The sequence below is a fragment of the Carlito syrichta genome, unplaced genomic scaffold (genome assembly GCF_000164805.1).
Source record: "Carlito syrichta isolate Samal-C Ts95f unplaced genomic scaffold, Tarsius_syrichta-2.0.1 Scaffold316302, whole genome shotgun sequence".
NCBI lineage: Eukaryota > Metazoa > Chordata > Mammalia > Primates > Tarsiidae > Carlito > Carlito syrichta.
Window position 1 is genome coordinate 2,142,784 of NW_007260398.1, and position 22,874 is coordinate 2,165,657.

Below are 22,874 nucleotides of genomic sequence, written 5' to 3' on the forward strand. Positions count from 1 at the left end.
AGAAAAGTGGGCAAAACTGCATTGAAGAGCTAAGAAAGAAAGCAGGGAGGGAACAAATTAGTTGAGCACAGGCAGTGAGCTAGGGAGTCAACATCTATTCTTGCCTTTGTGCCTCACTATACACCTGGGATGTCAGTCACATTTTACCCGCAAGTGCCAAAAGAATAAGTAACTTGCCCAAGTAACACAGCTAATAAATGGCAGTGGCAGGAATAGGTGGTGGAGAGGCAGTCAGAAAAAGAACTTCATGTTAAGTAAATACCAGGGCAAGTATGATGTTTCTATAGTGAAAGACTTTTGCATTAGAAAAAAAAAATTAGGCAACCCCTTTGGGTCTCCTCCCACTGTAGGAACTTTTCTGTCCTCTCAATAAATCCTGCTTTGAAAAAAAAAAAGGCCTGGCTTAGTGGCTCAGCCTGTAATCCCACACTTTGGGAGGCCAAGGCGAGAGGATTGACTGAGCCCGCGGGTTCAAGACCCGCCCAGGCAACTTGGCGAGACCTTGTCTCTACAATAAGTCAAAAACTAGCCAGGTGTGGTAGCGCACACCTGTAGTTCCAGCTACTTGGAAGGCTGAGACAGAAGGATCGCCTGAGCCCAGCAGGTTGAGGCTGTGGTGGCCGGGAGCGTGCCACTGCCCTCCAGACTGGGTGACAGAGTGAGACTCTGACTTAAAAAAACGAAGGGCAGCAGATCTAGAGATTAAAGAGTCAATACAAAATAATTTAGTACATCTTTTCTTGTTTTCCTGACAAAGAAGAAAACTAAAGGTAGAAACTTTTTTTTTTGAAAGCAGGATTTATTGAGAGGACAGAAAAGCTCCCACAGTGGGAGGTGACCTGAAGGGGTTGCCCTGAAACTTGTTTTTTAGAGAAAAGGTCTTGCTGGAAAGCAGTAGTGTGATCATAACCCGCTGTAACCTGGGCTCAAGCGATCTTCCTGCCTTCCTCTCCCAAAGCACTGGGATTACAAGCCTAGAGGCACTGCGCCCAGCCAAAACTCCTAATTTGAGAGGAAAAGTAACAGCAAGTGAAGCAGAGCAGGAGAAAGGGTGGAAGACTGATGGAAAAGGAGAAGGAGCACAATAAGCTTACAGTGTAGCAAAGGCCAGCCTGGGAAGTACTCTGCAAGGAATGGGGAGTACAGAAAGCACATTTTTAAACTTCCTAGAATTGTGTCTGTCCTCATCCCCTAAACAAGTCTTCTGCAACTCGAGAGGAGGTGGAAGAAAATCTTAGTGATGAGCACAGATAAATGATGGGCTTCTTTAATGGCCTAGGTATTCTGGAACTGGTACTATAGTCAATTCTTAAATTTTTTTTTTTAAGTTGGAGTCTTACTTCGTCACCCAGACTGGAGTACAAGTGGCACGCTCCCGGCCACCGCAGCCTCGCCCTGTTGGGCTCCTGCGATCCTTCCGCCTCAGCCTTCCAAGTGGCTGGAACTTTGGGTGCGCACTACCACGCCTGGCTAATTTTTGATTTATTGTAGAGACGAGGTCTCGCCAAGTTACCCGGACTGGTCTTGAACCCACGGGCTCAGGCAATCCACTAGTCTCGGCCTCCCAAGTGCTGGGATTACAGGCTGAGCCACCGAGTCTGGCTTTTTTTTTTTTTTTTGAGTTGGGGGTCTCTGTTGCCCAGACTGGAGCGCAGTGGCACGATCACAGCTCACCGCAGCCTCGACCTGCTGGGCTCAGGTGATCTTCCCACCTCAGCTTCCTGAGTAGGTGGGACTATAGGAGCACATCCTGACGCCTGGCTAATTTTTAAATTTTTTTGTAAAGATGAGGTCTCGCTATGTTGCCTAGGCTTGTCTCAAACTCCTGGGCTCAAGCAATCCTCTTGCCTCTGCCTTATAGCAGGCGTGAGCCACTATGCCCGGCCTGCAGTCACTTCTGACTACAGGAATCCTGGAGACATGGTGGAGACATGAAGGAGCCAAGGAATGAGGATATTGAAGAGGTGTCAGAGAGGTTGGAAAAGAGAAAGTATAGGTCAGAAGCTAACTTGTATGATAGCTACTGTGGGCTTTACTTCTCTTGTCGGGCTAGGTTCCTCTGAGGCAGTATTTATTCATCCTGCACACATTTACTGAGCACCTATACTATGGCAGTTTCAGTCTTAGGTGTCAGAGGCACAGACATTATCTCTGCTACCACTGAGTTTGCCATCAAGCAACACTGAATTCCATTAAGAGTTTTGAAGCTGCTGGGCTCGGTGGCTCAGCCTGTATCCTGCGCTTTGGGAGGCCGAGGTGAGTGAATTGCCTGACCCTGCGGGTTCGGGACCCGCCCAGGCAACTTGGCAAGACCTCATCTCTACGCTCAGCCTGTAATCCCGCACCTTTGGGAGCCTGAGGGGAGTGGATTGCCTGAGCCCACGGGTTCCAGACCCGCCTGGGCAGCAAGACCTCATCTCTACAGTAAATCAAAAAATCAGCCGGGTGTGGTAGCGTGCGCCTGTAATTCTGGCTACTTGGAAGGCTGAGGCAGAAGGATCGCCGGAGCCCGGCAGGTCAAGGCTGCGGTGGCCGGGAGCGGCCACTGCACTCCAGTCTGGGCGACAGTGAGACTCCAGCTCAAAAAAAAAAGAGTTTTGAAGCCAGATGTGATAGCTCACGCCTGTAATCCCAGCACTCTGGGAGGTGGAAGCAAGAGGATTGCCTGAGCAGAGTGAGACTCTGACTCAAAAAAAAAATTGTTTTGAAAGAGGTCTATAAGAGGCAGAAGGTTACTCAGCGTCTAAGAAAGCCCAGCAGTGGGGAAGGAGAACACTTACAAGGGCAGTCCATGGGTTTTTGTGTGACTCTGTGACCGTCAAATAAGAGATTCATAACTAGTCAGTAATTTTTTTTTTTGTCAGTCTCACTCTGTCACCCAGGCTGGAGTGCAGTGGCACACTCATGGCCACTGCAGCTTCAACCTACTGGAACAACAGGCGCACACCATCACACCCAGCTAATTTTTTGATGTAGAGGCGAGGGCTCGCCAAATTGCCTGGGCTGGTCTCAAACCCCTGGAACTCAGGCAATCCCCTTGCCTCCGCCTCCCAAAGTGCTGGAATTACAAATGAGAGCCACTGCACCCAGCTAGTCAGTAAATTTTAATACTTAGAATATATTATGGTTATTAGAAAAGGGAAGTTCATTCTCAGCAAACAAGCTGGAAATTCAAAGTGGAATGTAAGCAGAGGACAACCACAATTCTAGAAAGATGAAAATTTTGCTGCCTGTAACTCCCCACTCTTTGCAGAGTGCTTCCCAGGCTGTCATTCTTTTATACTATGATAAATTTGCTGCTCTTATTTTCCAACATGACTATTACAAATAAGGTCTTATTTTAGTGAGGAGCTTATAAAAGGTCATTTCAAAGCAACATTGTACCTGCTACTGCAGCATTCAGGAAGAAGTACATTTGGAGCTGTTAAGAGCAAAGTGAGCTGGGCTCGGTGGCTCAGCCTGTAATCCCGCACTTTGGGAGGCTGAGGTGAGTGGATTGCCTGAGCCCACGGGTTCGAGACTCGCCTGGGTAACTTGGCGAAACCTCATCTCTACAATAAATCAAAAAAATCAGCCGGGCATGGCAGCGCGTGCCTGTAATTCCGGCTACTCAGAAGGCTGAGGCGGAAGGATAGCCCGAGCCCAGCAGGTCGAGGCTGCAGTGGCCGGGAGCGTGCCACTGCACTCCACTCTGGGTGACAGAGTGAGACTCCAACTCAAAATAATAATAATAATAATACCCAAACAGGCCAGGCTCGGTGACTCAGCCTGTAATCTCAGCACTTTGGGAGTCTGAGGGAGTGGATTGCCTGAGCCCGCGGGCTCAAGACCAGCCTGGGTAACTTGACAAGATCTCGTCTCTACACTAAATAAAAATTAGCTGGGCGTGGTAGTGTACGCCTGTAGTTCCAGCTACTTGGAAGGCTGAGGCGAAAGGATCACTGGAGCCCAGCAGATCGATGCTGGGGTGGCCTTGAGTGTGCCACTGACACCAGCCTGAGTGACAGAGTGAGACTCCACCTCAAAAAGATAAAAATAAAAGACAACTAAATAATACCCAAACAACTCAGGATTGTCACAAGGATTAAATGAGATCACCTGTGTAAAGTGCTTAGGACAGTGCCTGATACCTAATAAAACCTTAATAAATGTTTGTGGTTTGATTATTACCCGCCCAAAAGAGGAGAGTTTGGGACCATCAGGGATCGTGTTCTAGACTGGGTATTAAGTAAAAGGTAGTGAGGAAAGAGGTGTTCTGGGCAGGAGTGGGGGGAGGAGTATTTTGAGGAGGGGGCTTGGAGAGTCATGGCATGTGAGTGCAGATTTTGATGTGGGACAGATCTGGGTCTTGAGCCCAACTCCACTTAACTAGCTAGCTGGGTGACCCTCAGCAAGTCACTCAGCTTCTATGATTCTCAGTTCCGGTAAGCACTGCTTAAATCTATTTTACCGCAGTTTGGCGCAAGGGGCTCACTTAGTATGCAGTAACTGACGATTTCCCGTGGACATCTGCATGTATTCTCGGGCAGTAGGAGTTGTCGGAGTAGGCGACAGCAGTAATTAAATAATAACAGCAAATACATACGGAATCAGAGTCTCACTCTGTCGCCCAAGCTGGAGTGCAGTGATACACTCATGGCCACCGCAGCCTCGACCTGCTGGGCTCAGGCGATCCTTCTGTCTCAGCCTTCCCAATAGCGGGAACTACAGGCATGCGCCACCACACCCGGCTAATTTTTTGAATTATTCTAGAGACGAGATGTCGCCAAGTTCCCCAGGCTGGTCTCGAACCCTAGGGTTTAGACAATCCTCTCGTCAGATTGGAAAATATAGTTTATTTAGAAAGCAAACTAGAGAGAGAGGAGATTCACTTCCCCAAGGTAGGGGAGGGGGCCAAACACGGTGGCCATAGCCCAAAGAGCACAAGACCTGGCCAGTGCTTAACAAAACAATGGCCAGAGCCTTCCTGATGTGCCAGACATCGCTCTAATACCGAATCCGCACAACCCTAAAGACAGGCCTTAATGTACCTTTTTTCAGATGCCAAAACTAAGGCGCAGAGCGGCTAAGTGATTTATGAAGCACTAATCACGTTTCTAACAAACCAATCAAAACGCGTCAACCCTCAACAGACAGCAGCCGAAATCCACCGCACCCTTCAGGCCCGGAACCCCAGGGGGCGGGACCACGTGGAGGAAGTCCCGCCCCGTCCCGGCCTGCAGGTTTCCGCTTCCGCTCTAGCTAGTTGTGTGCGCTCCGACCGGGTCGCGCGGTTAGGATGGCGGCTGGGTTAGACAGTGGTGGGCCCAACAGCTACCGCTCACCGCTTGCTTCCCGCTACGCCAGCCAGGAGATGTGTTTCGTGTTTAGCGACAGGTACAAATTCCGGACATGGCGGCAGCTGTGGCTTTGGCTGGCGGAGGCCGAGCAGGTAATGGGCCCCGGGGCTGAGGGGCCGGGCCAGGAGAGGCGGGCCGGCCCCAGCACGTGCCAGGCTCTGCCCTGGGCTGGGCTTTGCCGCCCGGCCGCAGCGTCCTGGCTATTTTCGGCCGGGTGTTCCCTTTCCTGAGGAGCTGCCACCTGTTGCCTCACATGTTTTTTAGTCCCAAAGGTTTTGGGACGCGGCGGAGGCTGCGAGAAATGCAGTCTGTCGTTTCAGGGTATTCATCTTGGCCATTCGTGAAGGAGTGCGCTGCTGACCACAGACACTGAACTTTTGTTCTGTGTCTTTGTATCGATTCATTTTTTTCTCGTTTAATCCATGAAGGCCTTGCAAACTTGAGGGTGTCCTTTCCCTATCTCAGGGAAGAACACCAAGTCTGGAGAGCTTGTTTGCCCCAGCCCACACCCTGGGATTTGAACCTGGGTTCAGTGCAGAGCCTGAGCTGAGCTTAGCCAACTCGTTTTCCACAGTGCCTGTGTAGTGAGTGAGTGACATGAATAGAAAGCGCGTTTCCTAGGTCACTTCTTGGCTGCTCTTTGCCTCTGAGGAGGGAAAATCCGGGTATGGGTTTATTTATTAGGGATTTCTGGTTTCTAAGAGCTGCATATAGAGCGACTTAACCCAATGGTTACAGAAATAGCTCCACAGGGGCCTTCTAAAGGAGTTGAAAGAAACTGAAGGTGATCCAGGGAGCTATAATATAATGTTCCTTCTCAAGTTTCAGAGGAAAGGGCCACAGCAAGCAAGTTTGCAGTGCCTTCTCAAGCAGCATAGGAAACACGGAAGCAGTCTGAGTACATGGACCGTCATGTGGATCTCCAGGATTTCCTACTCAACCCCCATCATTGTGCTCCAAAAATTTGAGCGATACTGTATTTCTTTTTTTTTGAGTTGGAGTCTCACTCTGTCGCCGAGACTGGAGTGCAGTGGCCGCTTCCGGCCACCGCAGCCTCGACCTGCTGGGCTCTGGCGATCCTTCCACCTCAGCCTTCCGAGTAGCCGGAATTACAGATGCACACTACCACGCCCGGCTAATTTTTTGATTTTATTGTAGAGATGAGGTCTCGCCTACCCAGGCGGTTCTCGAACCCGTGGGCTCAGGCAATCCACTCACCTCAGCCTCCCAATATTGATAGCAGATATTTATATAGTGCCTTCTGAGTGCCAGGCACTGTTTTAAGACTTTATGTATAATTGCTCATTAATCCTCCAAACAACTCTGTAGAGTAAGTAAAGTACTATTATTGTGCCTATTTTAGAGACAAGAAAACGGAGGCATAGAACGATTTACTAAACGATTGGCTCAGATATCAGTAGTAAACCTTAATCATGTGGTTTGTGATGACTAGTATATACTCTATTCTATTTCATTTGATGTTCCTCCATTCCAAAAATGAGGGTGGCACTCAGAAAGACTTGACCAGAGTCACGATAGCTAGTAAATGGCTTCAAGCTGGAATTGGAATGTAGAGTCTGAATATTTATCCTTTCCTGTGTTTGGTCTACACATTGCCTGAAGTACATATGATTTGGGGTTTGGATTATTTACTGGGGTGTCAAAATTAGCATAAATTACATAATTTAGTAGTTGAGGAAAAGAAAACTTGAAGGTTGATAGATTAAGAGGAATGCAGAGATCTATCGGTAGGCAAAGTATGATAGTTGAGAAGATAAATTGCTTGTGAGGAGGAAGCAGTATGGCCTGGCTTCCCTCTGCTGTTTTGCTTTGGAAGGAGCCCTGAGGTGTCATATCTACTATGACTGCAGAGGTTCTGGGTAGTTCTGCCACATGTGACTACTGGAATGTGGCCAGGGTGACTGAGAAACTTAAGTTTTTGTTTTTTTTTTTTTGAGTTGGAATCTCACTCTGTCACCCAGAGTGACTGAGGCCAGGGTGTGGCCAGGGTGACTGTGGCCAGGGTGACTGAGAAACTTAAGTTTTTGCTTTTTTTTTTTTTGAGTTGGAATCTCACTCTGTCACCCAGACTAGAGGGCACTCTGTCACCCAGACTAGAGGGCACCCAGACTAGACTAGACTAGTGACATGCACAGCCACCACAGCCTCAACCTGCTGGGCTCAGGGAAAAAAAAAGACCGAGAGCGGTGGTTCATGCCTATAATCCCAGCACTTTGGGAAGCTGAGGTGAGAGGATTGTGAGCCCACAGATTCGAGACCAGCCTAGGCAATATGGCAAGGCCTCATCTCTACAATAAATCAAAAAATTAGCCAGGCTTGATGGCACGTGCCTATAATTCCAGCTACTTAGAAGACTGAGGCAGAAGGATTGTCAGAACCCAGCAGGTGGAGGCTGCGGTGACCGTGCATGTCACTACACTCCAGTCTGGGTGACAGAGTGAGACTCCAACTCAAAAAAAAAAAAAATTAATGTTAATGTATATAGCCATATCTGGCTAGTAGCAGCTATCTGGACAGTACATCTAAGATTCAAGATCCTGTCCAAAGTCAGGGCTTGCAGGTTTCAGGTGAGGTTTGAATCAGTTTCACCACTGTATATGTTCAGTCCTTGGTTCCAGAATTCTGAGCTGCCTGTGGGCTGGCAGCTATTTTTTGCCAGCCTAATTTTAACAGTGATGGATAAATGTAAGATGTTGATATGTTTATTTTCTCATCAGTATCTCTTGGAATTGGTTTCACTTGTATTGAATTTGCTGGCAAAACTACTTACAGAATTCTTTTTTTTTTTCTTTTTTTTGTTTTTTGAGTTGGAGTCTTACTCTGTCACCCAGACTGGATTGCAGTGGCACACTCCCAGTCACCGCAGCCTCGACCTACTGGGCGCTGGCGATCCTTCCACCTCGGTCTTCCAAGTAGCTGGAACTACAGGCACGCGCTACCACGTCCGGCTAATTTTTGATTTATTGTAGAGATGAGGTCTCGCCAAGTTGCCCATACTGGTCTTGAACCCATGGGCTCAGGCAGTCCACTCACCTCGGCCTCCCAAAGTGCTGGAATTACAGGCTGAGCCACTAAGCCCAGCCCAGAAGTCTTAATTTTTGTTTCTCCAAGTAAATCCATCTGAATAAAATGTAAAGGTGCCACACTTTGGAACCTGCATGCCAAGCACTAAGGATTAAGCAATAAATAAAACTCACATGGAGTATACATTCTAGAGGGAAATGACAGTCTAATAAATATTTAAAATAATGGTAAGTGCTCTAAATAAAACCTGGCTAAGGGGCTAGAGAGTGACACACAAATGGGTGTTTTACATTGAAGTCAGGGAAGACCTTTCTGAGAAGATGACATTTGAGCCCAAATACCAGAACACGTTGGGGAGTGAGCCAAGCAGAGGTATGGGGCAGAGGGAGCAGTAAAGAACAGGATTATATTATTTTTTTATACTAAAGTTTTCTTAGAATATAATTTACCATGATTCATTGTGAATGTCTCCTTGCATCTCCTTCCTCTCTCTGCTCCATGCACTTTTAGCTTGGTTGCCCCAAATTTTATAAATTCTTCTGTTATTTCAATTCACATGATTGTAACACTGGGATTATTTTATTTGCCTATTCTGCAGACATTGGGTTTGCCTATCACAGATGAACAAATCCAGGAAATGAAATCAAACCTGGACAACATCGACTTCAAGATGGCAGCTGAAGAAGAGAAACAATTACTACATGATGTGATGGCTCATGTGCACACGTTTGGCCACTGCTGTCCAAAAGCTGCAGGCATTATTCATCTTGGTGCCACCTCCTGCTATGTTGGAGACAATACAGTAGGAGCCTGTGTTGTTTATACTTAGGACTCAGTTTCTATAATGCATTTATCAATTGTATTTGATGTTCATTTTAGGAAGTGACTTCATACATCTTTATTTTTAGGGGTATCTTGGCTGAAAATGCTCAGGAATCTTCTGCTTTTAGAATCCTTCTGGTTTAAGCTATAAGCACCTAGTGACCTCCATAAAATAAGTCCTTATTTTAACCAGGCTAATGGGCTAGAGAGTTTATGCATTGGTATGCTGAGCATAAGTAAAGGCCTTAGCATTTTAGCGGCTGGGGAAATTTTCCAAAGGACCTTTTTTTCCAAAATCTTTTACAACTCTGCTGTGGCTTTTGAAAAGAAAGGGGATTGCATTATAATTGTGTATATATGTTTTCTTTTCTTTTTTCTATTTTGAGACAGAGTCTCACTCTGTTGCCCATGCTGGAATGCAATGGTATCATAACTTACTGCAGCTTCGAACTTCTGGCAATCCTCCCACCTCAGCTTCCCAAGTAGCAGGGACTAAAAGCATGTGCCTCCATGCCTGAATAATTTTTTATAGAGACAGGATCTCCATATATTGCCCAGACTGCTCTTGAACTTTTGGCCTCAAGCAGTTTTCCCATCTTGGCCTCCCAAAACACTGGGATTATGGCTATAAGTTGCTGCACCTGGCTCATTATAATTGTTAAATGAAATCCTTAGTTAGCAAGCATCTTATGGTCAAATAGAAAAATAACAGCAAATATTTTCCTGGGAGTTACTAAGTGGTACTCTTCTGAGCACTTTATATGTATTACTTTATTTAGTCATTCTTTACAACCATAAGGGATCATCTCCATTTTTGAACGCTTTGAGTTTTATTTTGTTTTTTTGTAGTTGGAGTCTTACTCTGTCACCCAGACTGGACTACAGTGGCACCCTCACGGCCACCGCAGCCTCAACTTGCTAGGCTCAGGCGATCCTTCAGCCTCAGCCTTCCAAGTAGCTGGGACTACAGGCGTGTACCACCACACCCGGGGTTTTTTGGGGCAGGGGGTGGTTTATTGTAGAGATGAAGTCTCATCAAGTTGGTCAGACTGGTCTCGAACCCCTGGACTCAGGCAATCGTCTCACCTCAGCCTCCCAAAGTGCTGGAATTACAGACATGAGCCACCTTGCCTGGCTTTTTGAGTTCTTTTTTTTTTTTTGAGTTGGAGTCTCACTCTGTCGCCCAGACTGGAGTGCAGTGGCACACTCCCAGTCACCGCAGCCTTGATCTGCTGGGCTCCAGTGATCCTTCCGCCTCAGCCTTCCAAGTAGCTGGAACTACAGGCGCATGCTACCATGCCCGGCTGATTTTTTTTTTTAATTGTAGAGATGAGGTCTCACCAAGTTGCCCAGGTAGGTCTCGAACCCGCAGGCTCAAGCAATTCACTCACCTTGGCCTCATATAGCACGGGATTACAGGCTGAGCCACCAAGCCTGGCATAACTCTGTTATTCTTATTTTTACAGATGAGGAAACTTAAAGAGTGGTAAAAGAACTGGCCCGGCCAGGCTCGGTGGCTCAGCCTTTAATCCCAGCACTTTGGGAGGCCGAGGTGAGTGAATTGCCTGAGTCCGTGGGTTCGAGACCCGCCTGGGCAACTTGACAAGACCTCATCTCTACAATAAATCAAAAATTAGCTGGGTGTGGTAGCACGCGCCTATAGTTCCAGCTACTTGGAAGGCTGAGGCGGAAGGATCGCCGGAGCCCAGCAGGTCGAGGCTGCGGTGGCTGGTAGCGGCCCCTGCACTCCAGTCTGGGCGACAGAGTGAGACTCCGACTCAAAAAAAAAAAAAAAAGAACTGGCTCAAGATTACACAGCTAGAAAGGATACAAACCCTGGCAGTTTGACTCCACAACTTGTGCTCGTAATCACATTATAGACGTCTGACCAGAAGTTAGATTCCAGATAAACTTTCAATTCAGGAATAACCCATAAATTTTTTAGGTTGTCCCAAATACTGTTTTTAGTCTTTTTTTTTTTTTTTTGAGTTGGAATCTCACTCTGTCGCCCAGGCTAGAGTGCAGTGGCATGGTCACGGCCACCATAGCCTCGACCTGTTAGGCTCAGGTGATCCTTCTGCCTCAGCCTTCCAAGTAGTTGGAACCACAGATGTGTGCCACCATGCCTACTGATTTTTTAATTTGATTTATTGTAAAATTGAGGTCTCGCCAAGTTGCCCAGGCTATTCTTGAACCTGTGGGCTCAGGTAGTCCATCTCCCAAATTGCTGGGATTATAGGTGTGAGCCACCGCTACTGACTAGGAGGATTTCTTAAATGTCCATTAAATTTGACAAGTAGGAGGTTACTAATGTTCCCACTGAAGTGACTTCATTGGAATGTGAGGGCAAATGCCAAGTTGTAGTGGGTAATGGGAGGAGGAAAGAATATGTTTTCAAGGACTTTGGCACTCAAGGAAAAGATCATTCTGTGACAGTAGCCAGCAGGAAGGTAGAAGGGAGAACTGTTTTTTTCTCCCAGTACCTTTAATAGTTCTCATATTATCCTAGCTTTTCAGACCTTTGAAACTCAACTTACAGATACCCTTTTAAAGTTTTACTTCAGCCCAGCTTAGTGCCTCAGTCTGTAATCCCAGCACTTTGGGAGGCCAAGGCGAGTGGATTGCCTGACCCCGCAGGTTCATGACCAGCCCAGGCAACTTGGCGAGGCCTCGTCTCTACAATAAAATTAAAAATAGCCGGACATGGTAGCATGCATCTGTAGTTCTGGCTGCTTGGAAGACTGAGTTGGAAGGATCGCTGGAGCCCAGAAGGTCAACGCTAGGGTGGCCATGAGCGTGTGTACCACTGCACCCCACCCTGGGTGAAGGAGTGAGAATCCAACTCAAAAATAAATAAATATGCCTGAGCCTGCGGGTTCGAGACCCGCCTGGGCAACTTGGCAAGACCTCATCTCTACAATAAATAAAAAAATCAGCCAGGCATGGTAGCGCATGCCTGTAATTCCGGCTACTCGGAAGGCTGAGGCGGAAGGATCGCCGGACCCCAGCAGGTCGTGGCTGCGGTGGCCAGGAGCGGCCACTACACTCCAGTCTGGGCGACAGAGTGAGACTCCAACTCAAAAAAATAAAAAATAAATAAATAAAATAAATAGATAGATAGATAAAAGTTTTACTTCATTTGCTGGTGGAAAATAAAATTTGTACTTGAAATTTTATAGAGGATGCTTACTCTATGTCCAGCTGATATAAAAGCCTTAATAAAATATGTTTCCTAAGGAGTATCAAATTCAGAATGTTTTTATGGGTTTTTTTGGGTTTTTTTGCTGTCAATGTTCACTAAAATGTATTATAACTCAAAAAAATATATAAAAGTACCCAATGTGTACTTGGGTATACTGTTTCCTATAAGCATGTGTTGGTGTTGCCTGAAATATATACTTTTTTTTATTGCTCAGGTACACCTTTAAGTTTCCCAAGCCTTGATGCTCTGAGTCATGCCTTTTATAGCAACTATAGGCAAGCAAGAAAGAAAAAAGGAGGAAGCTAATGGAATGTGCCGTATGGAAGCTTTTCTGAGACTCAGGCGGCACTCCTCTCTGGGAATATATAAAACCTTGCTGACTTGCACATTTTCCAGTCATTTTAGATATATACTTAGGAATATAAGGTTTTATTCCTTATAGATCCCAGTAGTACTGCTCTCTAAGTTTATATGTATTTATTATTTATTTAATTTTTGTATTGCAGTCTTACTCTGTCCCCCAAGCTAGAGTGCAGTGGCACACTAATGGCCATCCCAGCATCGACCTGCTGGGCTCCAGTGATCCTTCCTCCTCAGCCTTCTAAGTAGCTGGAACTACAGGTGTATGCTACCATGCCTGGGTAATTTTTTATTTTTATTGTAGAGATAAGGTCTCGCCAAGTTGCCTGGGTTGATCTCGCACCCACAGGCTCAGGCAAACCACTCTCCTCGGCCTTTCAGAGTGCTGGGATTACAGGCAGAGCCACCGAGCCCAGCCTAGGATGCTTTTCAACAGTAATCAGTAGCCAGGCATGGCGGCATGTGTCTGTAGTTCCAGTTATTTGGAAGGCTGAGTCTGAAGGATCACCTGAACCCAGCAGGTAGAGGCAGTGGTGGCCATGAGTATGCCACTGCACTCCAGCCTGGGTGACAGAGTGGTGAGACTCCCAACTCATAAAATAAATAATAAAACAGTAAAGGGAAAAGAACAACTTGTGTTAGCATTTTCTGGCATGCTAGTGAATTCATAAAAATGATATAATCTACTAGCTGAGCAACTCAGACTTGTTGGTCAAAAAGTATTACATAGTATTGTTTGAGCAAAGCAGTTTAATATAAGACCTTTGTATTTTCTTTGTAGGACCTGATTATTCTTAGAAATGCACTTGACCTGCTTTTGCCAAAGGTAAGGAGTTGGCAGACGTTTCCTACCAATCCTAGATTACCTATGAAAGGAGATGGGCACCAATTATAACTAAATCAACACAGTGTAAATCTATATAGATTATCACTGTCACAGATGAGTGACCCTGTATTTTGTCTGTCTCTTCATTAAAACATTCTAACTAGCCGGGCTCGGTGGCTCAGCCTGTAATCCCGTGCCTTTGGGAGGCTGAGGTGAGTGGATTGCCAGAGCCCGCAGGTTCGAGACCTGCCTGGGCAGCGAGACCTCATCTCTACAATCAATCAAAAAATCAGCCGGGCGTGGTAGTGCATGCCTGTAATTCCGGCTACGTGGAAGGTTGAGGCGGAAGGATCGCCGGAGCCCAGCAGGTCAAGGCTGCGGTGGCCGGGGTTAGCCACTGCACTCCAGTCTGGGCGACAGAGTGAGACTCCAACTCAAAAAAAAAAAAAAGCAAAAAACATTCTAACTAAATGTTTCTTAAAGCATAGCCTTTTAGATAAAGGAAGTACAGCCAGAGACACGTTGCTGGAATATGTGAATCAGAATTATGATTTTGTCCTATTTTTCCGCATTAGTCTTAAAATTGTGACTTTTTAGGTAGTCGACTCAGTTTTCTTGTTTTTTGTTTGTTTTGAGTCAGAGACTCGCTGTCACCTAGGCTGGAGTGGAGTGCAGTGGCACGCTCACGACCACTGCAGCCTTTACCTGCTGGGCTCAGGCGATCCTCTCACTTCAGCCTCCCAAAGTGCTGGGATGACAGGTGTGAACCACCATGCCCAGCTGTCAGCTCGGTTTTCTTTCTTTTTTTATTTTTTGAGTTGGAGTCTCACTCCGTCACCTAGGCTGGAGTGCAGTGGCATGCTCACAGCCACCCCAGCATCGACCTGCTGGGCTCCAGCGATCCTTCCTTCCGCCTCAGCCTTCCAAGTAACCAGAACTACAGGCGTACTGTCACACCCGGTTAATTTTTTATTTATTGTAGAGACAATGTCTTGCGCAGTTGCCCAGGCTGATCTCAAACCCGTGGGTTCAGGCAGTCCACTTGCTTCAGCCTCCCAAATTACTGGGATTACAGGCTGAGCCACCAAGCCCAGCCTTTTTTTTTGGAGTTGGAGTTGGAGTTGGAGTTGGAGTCTCACTTTGTTGTCTAGTCTGGAGTGCAATGGCATGCTCATGGCCACTACAGGGTCAACCTGCTGGGCTTAGGCGCTCATTCCACCTCAGCCTTCCAAGTAGCTGGAACTACAGGTGTGCACTACCATGCCCAGCTAATTTTTTGACTTATTGTGGAGATGAGGTCTCACCAAGTTGCCCAGGCTGTTCTAAAACCCGTGGGCTGAGACAATCCACTTACCTCGGCCCCCCAGAGTGCTGGGATTACAGGCTTGAGCCACCATGCCTGGCCCAAACTCAGTTTTCTAATGTTGGTTGCTCTAAATGCTTCAGGGCACTTTGGGATACAAAGATGAAAAGATACGGCTGCAGCCTTTCATGATCTGTAGGTCTAATTTTATATAAAATTATCTAAAAATTTAGTTCCTAATTATGTAATGAACACAACCTGAATTCACCCTCTTTATGTCATATGTTCTTTCTTGTAGCTTGCTAGAGTGATCTCTCGGCTTGCTGACTTTGCTAAAGAACGAGCCAATCTACCCACGTTAGGCTTTACACATTTCCAGTAAGTGATAAGATTACTTCTTGGGAGTTGGACTTGTTTATGTGCATATAGCTTTTAGCTATCCCTTCAGTTCTCTCTTTTCCTTCAGTTCTCCCTTTTCCACGGTAACCTTGAGGTAAAGAATCTTAAAACAATTTAAGCAGATAACTTGAGATGCTTATAAGGAATGAAGCTGATATCCACCTCAAATTATACTGGTGAGAGTAAATCCAAAAGTCCTTTTGGGAAACCTTGGGAACTATGTATCAAACGCCTTTAAAAAAATAGGCCAGGTGCAGTGATTCAAGCGTGTAATCCCAGCCCTTTGGGAAGCCGAGGCAAGAGGATTGCCTGAGCCCACGGGTTCAAGAACAGCCTGGGCAACTTGGCAAGACCTCATCTCTACAATTAATCAAAATATTAACCAGGCATGGTAGCATGTGCCTGTAGTTTGCTACTTGGAACACTGATGCGGAAGGATTGCCTGAGCCCAGCGGGTCAGTGCTGGGGTGCCACTGCACTCCAATCTGGGTGACGAATTGAGACTCCAACTCAAAAAAAAAAAAAAAAAGTGCTATTTATGATAGCAAGCATTGGAAGCAATCTAAATGTCTAGCAATAAGAGAATAATTAAATAAAGCATAGTATATCCATAGGTTAGAATAAGATGCAGCTATTAAAATGATGCACATAAAACTTAATAATGTGGAAAGCTTAATAAACTGACAGGGCTGGGCACGGTGGCTCAGCCTGTAATCCCAGCAATTTGGGAGATTGAGGCAAGAGGATTGCCTGAACCCGGGAATTCAAGACCAACCTGGGCAACTTGATGAGACCTCGTCTCTATAATAAATCACAAAAACTAGCCTGGTGTGGTGGCGTGCATCTCTAGTTACAGCTACTTGGAAGGCTGAGGCAAAAGGATCACCTGAGCAGGCAGAAGCTACAGTGCCCATGAGCATACCACTGCACTCCAGCCTCGGTGACAACAATGAGACTCCAACTCAGAAAAAAAAATGAAACAAGCTGACAGCTAGCAACATCAAGGCACAACGTCAGGAATGACTATAGCGAGCATATCAAAAGCTCCAGTATATTCCCAAATTAATTTCACAATTTTCCTTGATTAATTCATGCTAATTGTTGGTATACGCAAAGAAAAGAACAATATTAGTATGAACTCAATTGATCATAGCAGCATTACTCATAATAGCTACAAAGTGGAAACCTAAAAGTCCATCTTTTTTTGAGTGGGAATCTTACTTGGTTGCCCAGACTGGAGTTCAGTGGCATGCTCACGGCTACCCCAGCATGAACCTGGTGGGCTCTGGCAATCCTTCCACCTCAGCCTTCCAAGTAGCTAGAACTACAGGTGTGCACTACCATGCCTGGCTAATTTTTGATTTATTGTAGAGATGAGGTCTCACCAAGTTGCCCGGGCTGGTCTCAAACTCGTGGGCTCAGGCAGTCACTTGCCTTGGCCTCCCAAATAAATGTCCATATAAATTGCAAAGATTGGATGCAATTACTCCAAGATGTAAACATTGATTACTCTGGCTTATGAAAAAGTGGGATAATTAAATTTCTTTCTACCAGCTGGGTGTGGTGGCTCCTGCCTATAATCCCAACACTTTGGGAGGCAGAGGTGAGAGGATTGCCTGAACTCTCAGGGGTTCGAGACCAACCTGAGCAATTTGATGAGAGCATGTCTTTACAATAAATAAAAATAGCTGGGTGTGGTGGCGCCCACCTGTAGTGAGGTGGAAGGATTACCTGAACTCAGCAGGCTGGGGCTGTGGTGGTCAGTGGCACCACTGTATCCCAACTTGGGTGACAGAATGAGGCTCAGACAAAACAATAAATTTCTACCTTTTATATTTTTGACTTTTAAAATTTTTTTGTAAGTATTTTAAAAGCCCTCTGATGGGCCGGGCATGGTGGCTCAGGCCTATAATCCCAACACTTTGGGAGGCCAAGGTGGGAGAATTGCTGGAGCCCACAGATTCAAGACCAGCCTGGGCAACTTGGTGAGACCTCATCTCTACAATAAGTCAAAAATTAGCCGAGCATGGTGGTGCATGCCTGTAGTCACAACTACTTGGAAAGCTGAGGCGGGGATCACCTGAACCCAGCAGGTTGAGGCTGTGGTGGCCATGAGCATGCCACTGCACTTCAGCCTGGGCAACAGAGTGAGACTCCAATTCAAAAAAAAAAAAAAGGCCTCATGTCATTTTTGGAATGCTAGTGACAGGTATTGAGTGATGTTATTTGTGCAGCTATGTATTAGCATTTGTCTTATGTTTTGATTATGTGTTCCTATGACGACAAAGATATCATCTCATAACTTATAAAAGAATGTTAAGAATCTTTTTTAAGCCAGACTCGGTGGCTCAGCCTGTAATCCCTTGCTTGGGGAGGCTGAGGTGAGTGGATTGCCTGAGCCCGCGGGTTCAAAGACCCGCCTGGGCAACTTGGTGAGACCTCATCTCTCCAATAAATCAAAAAAATTAGCCGAGTGTGGTAGCGCACACCTGTAGTTCCAGCTACTTGGAAGGGTGAGGCGGAAGGATTGCCTGAGCCCAGCAGGTCGGGGCTGCGGTGGCCAGGAGCAGCCACTACACTCCAATCTGGGCGACAAAGTAAGACTCCAACTCAAAAAAAAAAAAAGAAGCCGGGCTCGGTGACTCAGCCTGTAATCCCAGCACTTTGGGAGGCTGAGGTGAGTGGATTGCCTGAGCCAGCGGGTTTGAGACTCGTCTGGGCAACTTGGCGAGACTTCATCTCTACAATAAATCAAAAAATCAACCGGGCATGGTAGCACGTGCCTGTAGTTCCAGCTACTCGAAAGACTGAGGCGGAAGGATCGCCGGAGCCCAGCAGGTCAAGGCTGCGGTGACCGGGAGCAGTCCCTGCACTCCAGTCTGGGCGACAGAGCAAGACTCCAACTCAAAAAAAAAAGGAATCTTTTTTAACGTTAGGGCCTACATTTACTGGTATCAGAAACCCTAAGAATTTGTTAATGTGAAAGAGTCATTGCTCAGTGTGTGTGACTTGTCTGTGACAATTATAACCATCTCTGTTGGTTTCCTTTCACACTCACCTGTCTTCCTTTCACACTCAGCATTGTCTGTATTGCAGCTCTTTGCCTCTGTGGAAGAATGATCAGGGAATGCAGAAGGATTCTAGTGTTCCTCTGGGGATAGTATAATGAAAGGTATTGGCTACCACAGTGAGGAACTCAGAAAATGGTGTTGATTCATAGGCATCCCTTCAGTATGTCCATGTAATTTTAAAAAAACTTTACTGAGTTATAATTCGCATACCATAAGATTTACCCTTTTGAAGTATACACTTCAGTGGTTTTAGTGTATTTATGGAATGATATGATCACTACTATGTAATTTCAGAAATTGTCTGTTATCCACAAAAAGAAACTTCATACTCATTAACGTCAAAATGAGCCGGGTGTGGCAGTGCGCGCCTGTAGTTCCAGCTACTCGGAAGGCTGAGACGGAAGGATTGCCGGAGCCCAGCAGGTCGAGGCTGCGGTGACCGGGAGTGGCCACTGCACTCTAGTCTGGGTGACAGAGTGAGACTCCAACTCAAAAAAAAAAAAAAAGAGATTACAGGTGTGAGCCACCATACCCAGCTTAATATATTTCCTATATTATGTGTCTTTGGATGTAGTCATGAACAAAATGGATGCTGTCCCTGTCCTTTATTAAATTACCTTTTGATGAAGAAAGAACTATGAAAGAGTGTATGGTTTTACACTCTGAATATTTATCAATGATACTGAATTTCCTTAACTATCATTTGCCTAAACTTTTAAATCTTTTTTATTAACTGGTTTTCCAACTCTCTTTAACTGTTCCCCTTCCAAAGAATAATGGTGGTTATTAAAAGAAGAACTGGGCTGGGTGTAGTAGCTCATGCCTTAATCCTAGCACTTCGGGAGGCTTTTTGAGGTACATTGCTTGAGCCCCAGGAGTTTGAGACCAGCCTGGGCAACATAGTGAGACCTCATCTCTACAAAAAAATGTGTGTGTGTGTGTTTTGAAGTCTCACTCCTCTGTCACCCAGACTGGAGTGCAGTGGCACACTCCCGGCCACTGCAGCCTCGACCTGCTGGGCTCCAGTGATCCTTCTGCTCAGCCTTCCGAGTAGCCAGAATTACAGGCATGCACTGCCACACCCGGCTAACTTTTTGATTTATTTTAGAGATGAGGTCTCTCCAAGTTGCTTGGGCGGGTCTCGAACCCACAGGCTCAGGCAATCCACTCACCTTGGCCTCCCAAAGCACAGGATTACAGGCTGAGCCACCGAGCTTGGCCACAAAAAATTTTTTAAAGCTTAGCTAGATACGGTGTCACACACCTGTAGTCTCAGCTACTCAGGAGGCTGAGAGAGTAGAATTGCTTGGGCCCACAAGTTTGAGGCTGCGGTGTGATCATGCCACTTCACTCCAGCCTGAGACCCTGATGTTTAAAAAAAAAAAGAAGTGGATGTTAAGCTTTTATGATATAAGGCCTTGGTCTGAGACTTGTGTGTTCTCTTTGGGTTGTTTTCAGGCCTGCTCAGCTGACCACAGTGGGGAAACGTTGCTGTCTTTGGATTCAAGATCTTTGCATGGACCTGCAGAACTTGAAGCGTGTACGAGATGACCTTCGCTTCCGGGGAGTAAAGGGCACCACTGGCACTCAGGCTAGCTTTCTGCAGCTCTTTGAGGGAGATGACCAAAAGGTATTCCAAAGTGACCTGGGGGACACCGAAACTAAAGGGTAGAGACCACGACCCAAGGTCAATAGGACAGATTGATCCTGAGATGGGTAGGGTCCTTGGACTAGGAGTTTGGAAGGCCAAGACCTGTGAGGATGACAAGTTGAGGTATTTTCATACTGGACAGCTGCAGATGTATTTATAGAGATGTATTTTTTCTTTCCAAGGTAGAGCAGCTTGACAAGATGGTGACAGAAAAGGCAGGATTTAAGAGGTAGGTAAATGGGGAAAGTATGGGCCTCCTTGTTAAGTTGATGAAAGGCCTGTGTTCAGTAAACCTCTAAATTTGACCTTAACTTTTTGGTTTTTTCTTCCTTTGTTTTTCTATCCATTCTCTTCTGTCTCTGGCCTGAGTTTTATTTTCTTACAATCTGAAATTTATTTTCCTATAATTCATAAGAAAAAAGGGCAATTATTTACTTCTGATTTCTTTAGAATACCTTATTCATTTTGTTGCTATTTTGTTTTCTTTACTTAGCACCTCCAGTGAATTAGGCTAAATCTAACCATTTTGCATTGAAGCCCACCAGTCTTCACCATTGGTTCCTTCTGCTAGGCATTTCCATTAAGCTGTGGCAGGACATGGGCATAATGGATCATGTTTTCTTCTCAAGTCAGGACAGTGTCTTAAGTAGTAGTCAAAGGTTAGGAGGATAGTTTGCTCCAGGAGCAAGTCACCAGGCAGGTTCTCTGGGCCCAGATTGGTCAATAAGACCAGTCTTTTACTTAGGATCTGTTTTTCCTTGTTTGTTTGACAGAGCTACATTTTTACTTACTCATTTATTTAATTTAAGATGAGATTTCCCTATGTTATCTAGGCTTGTCTAAACTCTTGGGCTCTCGTGATTCTTTTGCCTCAGCCTCCCAAGTAACTTGGACTACAGGCATGGGCTACCATGCCAGCTTTGAAGTATTTTAACATTAGCCTCTTTTCTAATTTATATCTAGAGCTTTTATCATCACAGGGCAGACCTATACACGAAAAGTGGATATTGAGGTGCTGTCTGTGCTGGCTAGCTTGGGAGCATCAGTGCACAAGGTAAGTGGTGCTAATTTGTGGGGCAGACAATGGGGCTTTGGATGCCACAGACAGACTGAATCAGCCTCAGACTTCTATTTAATCAACTCTCAGGAGATTTCATATATTAGTTTTAACAATTTGGAGCCTGAATATGAAGCCCTTAAATTAAGCGAAAGACCAGTTTTAGCATTCTCTTCAAGGGTTGCAAAGTGCTCAGCTTGTTCAGTGGTATATTAAAATTAATCTTGATGTTGTCTTAAGCAGTATTTCACAAAACTATTTTCATGCTTCTTGGATACATCATCCCAGCTCTTTGGGAGTGGAGAAAAGTCTGAGTAAGGTACTCTCCAGGGCCGGGCGCAGTGGCTCAAGCCTGTAATCCCAGCACTTTGGGAGGCCAAGGTGGGAAGATTGCCTGAGCTCAGGGGTTCAGGACCAGCCTGGGCAGCTGGTGAGACCTTGTCTCTACAATAAACCAAAAAATAAGCCAGGCATAGTAGTGTGTACTTGCAGTTCCAGCTACTTGGAAGGCTGATCCAGAAGGATCTCCTGATCCCAGCAGGTTGAGGTTGCAGTAGCCGTGAGCATGCTACTGCTCTCCAGCCTGGGTGAGAGAGTGAGACTCTGACTCAAAAAAAAACAAAAAAGATACTCTCCATGGGCTCTTGGGGAGGATCTGGTAGTCTTCAGCTCAGTGATAGCACACTTAGAGTTCATCTTTTTCATCAGCCTCATCAGTGTTCCCAGGCTCTGCTGCACACTGAGAGTGTATGCTGATGCTTGTTTCCCTGTTTCCCCCAGATGTGCACTGACATACGCCTCCTGGCACACCTCAAGGAGATGGAGGAACCCTTTGAAAAACAGCAGATCGGTGAGTTCTGTGAGCACACAGAACTGCTAAAGACTAGGCATATGGTAACAGCTCACTTAGCAGCATACTTGTGCACTCACTGTCCCGTGAAATCTTTCTGCCTTTGCAACTTGTACTTTTACATGGACAGGCTCGAGTGCAATGCCATACAAGCGGAACCCCATGCGCTCGGAACGTTGCTGCAGCCTTGCCCGTCACCTGATGACCCTAATCATGGACCCGCTGCAGACGGCATCTGTACAGTGGTTTGAACGTACACTGGATGATAGTGCCAACCGGTCAGTGGCATGGGACATGACATACAGCAAGTTGAGAGGAGGACTAAAAGTGGGGCTTGGAAGTAAAAGAATGTACTTGAGCGTCTCTGCAGTCCCTCCTTGTCCACAAGGAGCCTGGCATGTAGCAGGGAGGCAGAAACATAAAAAGGACAGTGTGACAGGTATTATAGTTGAAGTGTGTATGGCGTACTGTAGAAGCCAAGGGGAAGGAATAGTGTATGAGGAATCAGAAAAAGCTTCACAGTGGAGGTAATACCATCAGACTTAAGAAACACAGGCATTTTTAAAGACACGATCAAGAGCATGTGTGAAAGTAGGAGAAAAAATACTCGAGAGTGTTACTAATAGTTGGGTAGTGCTGGGGAATGAAGTCATTATGTGGCAGGAGGTGGAGCAGGACATTATCACAAACAGAAGCCAGTTTATGAAGGGCCTTATAGACCCTGAAAAGAAGTTTAAGTATTAATTCTGAAGGAAGATAGATGTCAACTATGGTGTCTTGGCACAGTGACATCTTGATAAATTATGAGTCAGAAGTAATGTGTAACTACTGATAAGGTATCAACATACATGTGGTTTTCTATTTCATGTATGTACTCATTTTAAAACTAATTCACAGCCGGGCTCGGTGGCTCAGCCTGTAATCCCACGCCTTTGGGAGGCTGAGGTGA

General features: G+C 45.9%; 1 protein-coding gene across 5 annotated transcripts in view; it reads left to right on the forward strand.

Annotated features, from left to right (window-relative positions):
- Positions 1 to 5,220: 5,220 nt before the first annotated feature.
- The window catches only part of ADSL (adenylosuccinate lyase), a 26,721-nt gene continuing 9,067 nt past the window's right edge, over positions 5,221 to 22,874 (forward strand). For 2 of the 5 annotated variants that reach the window (XM_008074112.1, XM_008074113.1), the window contains exons 1-9: positions 5,221 to 5,431; positions 8,983 to 9,186; positions 13,550 to 13,594; positions 15,196 to 15,275; positions 19,826 to 19,997; positions 20,201 to 20,247; positions 20,982 to 21,072; positions 21,856 to 21,925; positions 22,056 to 22,203. In XM_008074112.1, the coding sequence (XP_008072303.1) occupies positions 5,279 to 5,431; positions 8,983 to 9,186; positions 13,550 to 13,594; positions 15,196 to 15,275; positions 19,826 to 19,997; positions 20,201 to 20,247; positions 20,982 to 21,072; positions 21,856 to 21,925; positions 22,056 to 22,203 (1,010 nt within the window). In that variant the 5' untranslated portion in view covers positions 5,221 to 5,278. Of the gene's footprint in view, positions 5,432 to 8,982; positions 9,187 to 13,549; positions 13,595 to 15,195; positions 15,276 to 19,825; positions 19,998 to 20,200; positions 20,248 to 20,981; positions 21,073 to 21,855; positions 21,926 to 22,055; positions 22,234 to 22,874 lie in introns of all 5 variants that reach the window. The other 3 variants (XM_021707026.1, XM_021707028.1, XM_021707027.1) reach the window with 3 other exon arrangements.